Genomic DNA, 7,166 nt, shown 5'->3' on the forward strand with positions numbered 1-7,166 from the left:
CAAAATGGGGATCAGCAGGAGCCGGGGAGGGCAAATGAGAATGAAACAAAGCCAAACAGCAAATGACTCACAGCACTTTGACATGCCGGACTCATCTCGTCCAGCCTGGGGAGGCTAGTGCAAGATTTTGACCCATAGTCTATTCTCTAGGGTTTTGTCCAATCTGGTTGTAATGACTCAAGCAAACAGCTTCCATCACTTCCTCTGAGAGCCTAATAAGATCTCACTGCCTGGAAAGGTTTCCCCCCAATAGCTGACAGTTGCTCAGTTTTCCCCCCATTCCTCCTAGTTCCTCCCCAATGGATCAGCCTGCCGAATCCAGATCCACGCTGCCTAAAGCCAGGAGCAATTAAAGCAGAATGAGGAGAACGCTATGTGGATGTCAAATACTAACAGATCAGGATTCTGTCATAATAGTGATTTAGACCCACTTTGACCAGGTGCAGATGACCAAGCAGGGGGCAAAGAAGTGGGAAAATGCAGGTGCAAATACCCAGCTCTGTACTTCCATCTGTCTTTCAATGAGCAGGGAGGTGATGCAGAAATTATAGAAGAGGGTAACCCTAATGATCCAAAAACTTGACAACTGAGAAAGGGAGCTGGATGGAATAATAAGGCTGGAGATTCCTTGTGCTGGTGGGGTCAGATGAGAAGTGACCTCAGAAGAGGAAGGAAGGGTCACAATAAACCTATGTGTATCCTACTGTGCCCACCCACACGCCCACCCCTGGCAAAGACCGGAGGCCTACGAAAGGCAGTTGGGCGGCCAGGGAAATGCTCCTGGATTTTACCTGCAGCTCAAGGACTTTGATGCGATGCCGGTGGTTCCTCAGCTCCTCCTGCAGCTCAGAGATCAGCTCCCGCAGCTCCAGGATCTGCTGCTTGCGCTCCTCGTTCTCGTGGAGCCAGTAGGAGACCTCGTCCGTGCAGCGGAACATATCTGGGCACCGCTGCTCATCCATCTGCGGCAAGGTGGCAACAATCTTACACCGGCCGTTGGGCAGGACCTGGTTGCTGTACTCCCCACACTGGATCAGGCCTGTGTTCCCGTGGTGCCCCCTGCTGTCATCTTCAGCAGCCAGGGGCTTCTGCAGCGAGGGGCCATTCAGGACGGCCATGAAGAGGAGAGACCACAGGGCCATCCTGGTGGAGCCGAGGGGGAGGGCGAACTTCATGAGGAAGGTGAAGGGTGCAAACAAGGAGCCACCTGGGTAACACACTGTCATTCATTCAGTGCCCAGGATCGAGATTGCCACTTGGGGAAACCCACATGCATAGCACTGGCTACCGCCAAGAGAGCCAATGGCTACTGTGCCAAGAGGCCAAAGAGGAAGAGTCCTGCTGGCATGTAGCTCACAGCGGGGATAACTGGGTAGCAGCCACACACAAATGGGGAACGCAGTGTGTGAGAGTGAAGTGGGTTATTGAGGAGAAGGCACTGGCCTGACCCCATAGACCTTTACTGCTCCTCATTACACCAGCTACCAACAGGCGAGGCCTACCTCCAAGCGACAACCCCCACGGGCTCCTACCAGCTCTCCGCACTAAGATGGTTCCTCTGCGTGGATCTGCTGGCAGCTGAGTCGCCTTAAAAACGTGCTGGCCGAGCTGTGAAGTCCTGTCTCGGTTTACAGGACCCCGGACAGCTCTTCCCATCTGCCAGTCACAAGCCGCTTCCAGGAGACAGCAGGCTTCCCTAGAAACAGGTAGGGGAAGACACCCATCAGCAGACTTTTGCCATCAGTAGCTGCGCTCCTTCATTAATCCAGGGTCAATCCTCCTCAATAGTTCCCTGTGTAACTATTTAACCTGAAAAACAAAGAACAAAGGAAAACGTGCTTCATGCCTAGGCTCAATCCGTGCCCGAGAAAGCTGAAATCTTAACCTACCTTGGCCCAGTTAGTCACTCACAGGAACCTGCAAGTGGTGTAATGACCATGCGGGCAGCTGAAGACAGGGGGCAGTCAGAGCAGAAAACATTAGGCCAATCTGGTCCCATCCGTTTGCCCATCTCAGCTCCATTTTAACCTCCCACCTTCTTGCTTTTGTCAGTGTCCTCCCCTTGGCTCCGTCCTTCTCCAAAAAGGAAATTTAAGTGTCTTCTGAACTCCACGGCTGATCCCTCTGACACCGCCTCCCCCAAGGACCACAAGTGACGCGAGGTGAAGAAGAGGGATTCGCAAGTGGCGTGAGACGTGGAAAAAAAGCTATCCCAGCTCGGTCTGAGCGAAGATGAAGGCCATAAAGAGCAACCATTTATATCGGCTAGGAGCCCAAGTAGGAAGCACTCCTTTAGATTTAGCGTAGTTCTTGCTCAGGCAGAACTCCATTTGATGTGCATGGGAGCCCTGCGTTAGTAAGGGCTGAATATAAATCAAGGAGGCGTCCGGATTTGGAGCTATAGCTACACAGAGACATTTATTCCCTTGCCAAAATATCAGTCTTGCAGAGCTTCCTGTCTAAATGGAATCCCAAACCAAGCGGTCCCATAGGGCTGTGTCTGGGAACCAGAGAGACCCACCAGGTTGCTGTGTGTCCAGCAGCCTCAATAAAGCGTCCCCTTTATATTCATTACAGCCTGGTGCCCTGTCTTCTGTACCAATAGGGACACTTTGATGGACTCCCATTTTAACCTCACTCACTAGGGGACAGGTTGGGCCCCCCCAACTTCCATTAGGAAGCAGTTACTCACACTAGGTGTCCCATCATGGGAGCAGGGGGCTCCCAATCAGACCCCTGTATATGGGGTCAGTCCTTTTCCCTTCCATAGGATCTTCCAGCCACGATGCTCAGGGGACTTGGCTAATTTATCAGGCTCCCAACACTCCTGAACTGAAGCCCCGAGAGGCGACATGCCCAAGGTCACCCAACAAATCTGTGGCAGAGCAAGGGAGAGAAGCCAGTTCTCCTGCCACCTAGTCATGCTTCTACCCCTCGGCCACGCTCCCTTTACACAACAGCAGGGAGGGATGATGTTTAATCCACTTAACTTGGAGCCAGAGAAATTCTAGGGCCAGTGAATTAGAAGTAAAGCTATGGCCCAGCACAAGCTGAGCCCTGTGTGGGACTCTGCCTGGGGCGTAGCTTGGCTGGTTCGCAAAACTGCTTCGCTCTACAAAGGGTTCGGGGAGAAACACAGACCCAGAGGGACGGGGCCACGAGTCTCCAGGGCCTTGCACTAGCTGAGCAGAGTGGGTGTAAAATACAGTCACGTCAGGAGGGGAGCATTTTCCACTTCATCACAGCTGAAATCTTTAACCTTTGTGGGGTGATCTTCCAGAATGAAGATCTGCCCTTGAGCCACGTTTTAGCTGGGGAACAGCATCTGCAGCAGCATGACTGAATAAATGAGCCAGAATTGGAAATCCAGCAGAACCACCCCAGAGCCTCACCCCCAAACATTACCACAGAGCGCCAAACCTTGCAGCTGCCAGCACCAAGAATCCCCCTCTCATGGCTCAGTGCCTTGCTAAAAGGCTCATCTTTTCTGGCATGGTCCTAAAAACTGCCCCTCGTGCCCATGTGGGTTTTTGGCCAGCCAATGTACGAGGCATGTGGCGGGCAAGCAGGGTCAGCTTGCAGTGAAAACTATGCCACCGCCATGGCTGGGAAGTCAGAAATGAACTCTGATTCTACCCTGTGCTGACTACCCCACCCAGAACTTCCCTCTACGAAACGCTGAGGCAGAGATAGGGGGTGAAAAGGGAATAGTTCATTTTACATCAGAGCGACCCACCCCCCCCCCAGTGATAAGAAGAAGAGACTGAGACTTACCTCCAAAAGGCCAGATTCAGCCCCCCAGGCTGCCTGGAGCCCCATACACGTCACAGCTGCTCTCGCTTTGCTGGAGAGAGGTAAACACGCATGGAACAAGGGAAGCAGGGTGCGTTTCAGGGGACGCTAATTGCTTATTCCCCTTGATCCTATCATTGCACTATAAATAGGAATATAAAAAAAACCCTGCAGTCTTAGACAGTTCATGAGAGGGAGGAGTCCAAGACCCAGTGTGACCTTCAGGAGGTGACCAATGTGAGGGGGATTAAACCGGAGTCTTGGCAGAGATGAGTTATTCTTCCTCTTCTGGGAGGAGCCCTGAAGTTACAGTGTCTCTGGACTATGCTTTGGAGGCACCCCCAGGGGTCAGAGGTACCAGTGCCCACTCTCCCTAGGAGATTGGCAAGCGAGGGCAACTTTAATTTCCCCAGGCTATGAAGCCAAAAGCCAAGTGGAGAATTTGATGGGTGTCACATAGCAGCGCCTTCCGTCACTACACACCACAAACCAGGACTCTGAGAGGCCCTGAATGAGGATGCTGGCAAACACAGGCCATGCGGCTCTGTCCAGGATCTAGAGAACCACCAAGTTGCTGTGTGTCCAGCAGCCTCAATAAAGCATCCCCTTTATAGTCATTACAGACCGGTGCCCTGTCTTCTGTACCGATAGGGACAGTTTGATGGACAGGGCACGTTTCATCCTTCTCTGCCCTCATGACGTACACGCACTAATCCCTTGCTCTGTCCACTATCACATTTCTGAAGCCGAGAGGGTCTGTCTGTCCATGCAAATGGGTTTTATTTCTCTGGCATGGTTATTGACAGATCTGACCTTTCTCCGCCTCACACCGTCAGTTTCTTGGGAGAATACAATCGTAATGATCTGTCTGACTGTAAATGCCAACAGATTTGCTCAATTAAATATGCTAATCGTTTAGAAGTAGGAACCTGATCCGGAACCTTGGGTTTCTGTGTTTGACAAAAAAAAAAAAAAAAGGGTTTTGTAGTTATTGGAAACAGGTTTCTTGACTTCAAATGTTCCCTATGGAATAATTCAAAAAGAAAAAAACTTTGTTAAAGACCAACCCACACAAACACTAAAAAGCAAGGAAAAGACCCAGTCAAGGATTCCTCCACTAACACACCTTATCTCCCACACCTCACACTTGCAACTTGCACAGCCAGACTCCACTCCTCTCTAAGTCCTGCCCAGTAACAATACACACGCGGCATTCCACACCGTCACATGAAAATGTAAAACCTTACTTCCAATCTGAGCAACACCCAGTCCTTTCTGGTAGGCATCTGTGCACCACTGATCTGTAGAACAGTAGTGGGTTTTTCCCCCCCCCATGGGGACGTACGAAAGCTGAATTAAGGGTTTTGATTACAGAGGATCCAAATCAAGTAAAAACCAGCCTGGACCCTGAATCCAAACTCAGATTGAATTTTTTTTTTGGGGTGGTGGTTTGAAAAAAAAAAAAGTGAAGTTACCTGGATTTTCTCTCCATTGTTTTGCTCCTCTAGGCTGCCAAGATGTGGCTGGAGCAGAAGTGAAAGGTGGCAAGCATCAAGAGGAGTGTGCATATCCCATGCACCTGGACTGGAGAGTTTTCCCTAGCAGTACCTATAGGGGCACCCTTGCCCACAACCCAGCTCCTCGTGCTCTGAGCACAGGGTATAAAGCCAGAGGGTAGGTTACGAAGCACTGAGGAAGGAAGGTGGGTTGTGTAATGGACATATGCAACTCCTCTTGGAGAACTACAGTTGCAAGAAGGTGAGTAACTCTTTGTTCCCCCTTCGACTGCTTACATAGGTCCATTATACTGTTGGTGACTCCCAAGCTGCTATCCAAGGCGGTGGGGCTCAGAGTCTCACTGGAAGAGGACCACTTTTCCTACATTTGCCTTGTCCCTCGATACAGCAGCCAGTGAAGGAGGTCTGGTGAATGCATGTACGGAAGACCATGTCTCAGCCCGGCAGATGTCCACAACTGGGACCTGTGCTGCAAACGTTGGAGAGGTGGAGTGTGCTGTCTGCTTCCCGGGGGCACTATCCCTTTAACACCTAGCAATGCAGCTGGTGCTCCACTTGGCGAGTTGCTGCTGACCTTGCATGTGCGGCGCGCATGAAACAAACAGCTGGCAAGAAACCCAAATGGGCTTTGTCCTTTCCAGGCAAAAAGCCAAAGCACAATACACAACCAGAGTGCACAGTCTTTGTTCACCATTGGAAGCATGCGGCTTTGGAAAGAACACTGGGACATATAGACTGGTTTCGGTGGAAATCCGATACTATCTCAGAGAAATTTAGGGTGTGGAGTAAGAGACCCATGACAAGTGCATTTAGCTCTCCCATTCTCCTAGCCAAGATGATGGCCACTAAGAAGGCGACCTTCACCGAGAGGTGTAGAAGCAAGCAGGAAGCTAAAGGTTCAGAAGGAGGGCCTATAGGAACAGGTGCCGGATCCCAGACAGGTGGGAACAACCAGCCTAGACCTTCCCAGAACATGGTCATGACTGGGTTAGTGAAAACAGTCCCACCATCAGTTCCAAGGTGAACTGCTGAGATAGCCATGAGATGCACCCAAAAGCAACTGAGGGCTAAGCCTGACTCCTGAAGATGCAAGAGGTAGCCCAGAATTGTGTGAATCTTGGCCTGAGCGGGGGACACTGAGTACGGGAGGCTGCCGAGATGGAGAAGGTCTTCCATTAACTCAGGTAAGGAGCTCTTGGGAGAATTTTCTGCTATTAAGGAGGATATTCTGCACTGCTGTGGAACAATGAGCCTCCTCTACTCTAAACCACTGATGCTAGGAGGTACAGCACACAAGGATTCGGGGGCAACACTCACCCCTGGGTCTGAGGGATGAGGTCTCTGGTTAAGGGCAGCAGCAAGGGCTCTCGAGTAGACAGCTTGCAGAGGTTGGAATTCCACAGCTCCCTCAGCCAGGCTGAAGGCATAAGGATCGTCCTGCCTCAGTCTTGCTGCAGCTTGAGAATGACCCAGGGAGTCAGAGGGACTGGTGGACATGCATACAATAGGTCCTTGTCCCATGGAAGCAGGAAAGCATCTGAGGCTGGCCCAGAGTATGAACCAACCTGGAACAGGACTGGGGACACTTCCTGTTTTACTGGGTTGCAAACGGGTCCACCCTTGGAAAGCCCCCTGTGCAAAACACTGCAACTAAAATGGCTGTGTCGAGAGACCATTCATGGTCTAAGTTAACGAATCTGCTCAGGTGGTCCACCAGGCCAGTATGAACCCCTCAGCAAGCGAGAGGCCCTGAGAGTGACAGAGATCCATATGTATAAATTCCTCAGCTTGACTGTCTCCTGGCAGAGGCTGTCTGACCTGGTGTCCCCTTGCTTCTCCACATAAAAAACTACCATG

General features: G+C 51.2%; 1 protein-coding gene across 1 annotated transcript in view; it reads right to left on the reverse strand.

Moving 5' to 3' along the window:
• LOC141984142 (fibrinogen-like protein 1) overlaps window positions 1–1,556 on the reverse strand; it is a 35,512-nt gene extending 33,956 nt beyond the window's left edge. The window contains exons 1-2 of the mRNA XM_074947086.1: window positions 1,533–1,556; window positions 792–1,207 (exon numbers count right to left, since the gene is read on the reverse strand). Of these exons, the coding sequence (XP_074803187.1) occupies window positions 792–1,175 (384 nt within the window). The 5' untranslated portion in view covers window positions 1,176–1,207; window positions 1,533–1,556. The remainder of the gene's footprint in view (window positions 1–791; window positions 1,208–1,532) is intronic.
• Window positions 1,557–7,166: the final 5,610 nt, after the last annotated feature.

This window comes from Natator depressus, chromosome 3 (genome assembly GCF_965152275.1).
Source record: "Natator depressus isolate rNatDep1 chromosome 3, rNatDep2.hap1, whole genome shotgun sequence".
Taxonomy (NCBI): domain Eukaryota; kingdom Metazoa; phylum Chordata; order Testudines; family Cheloniidae; genus Natator; species Natator depressus.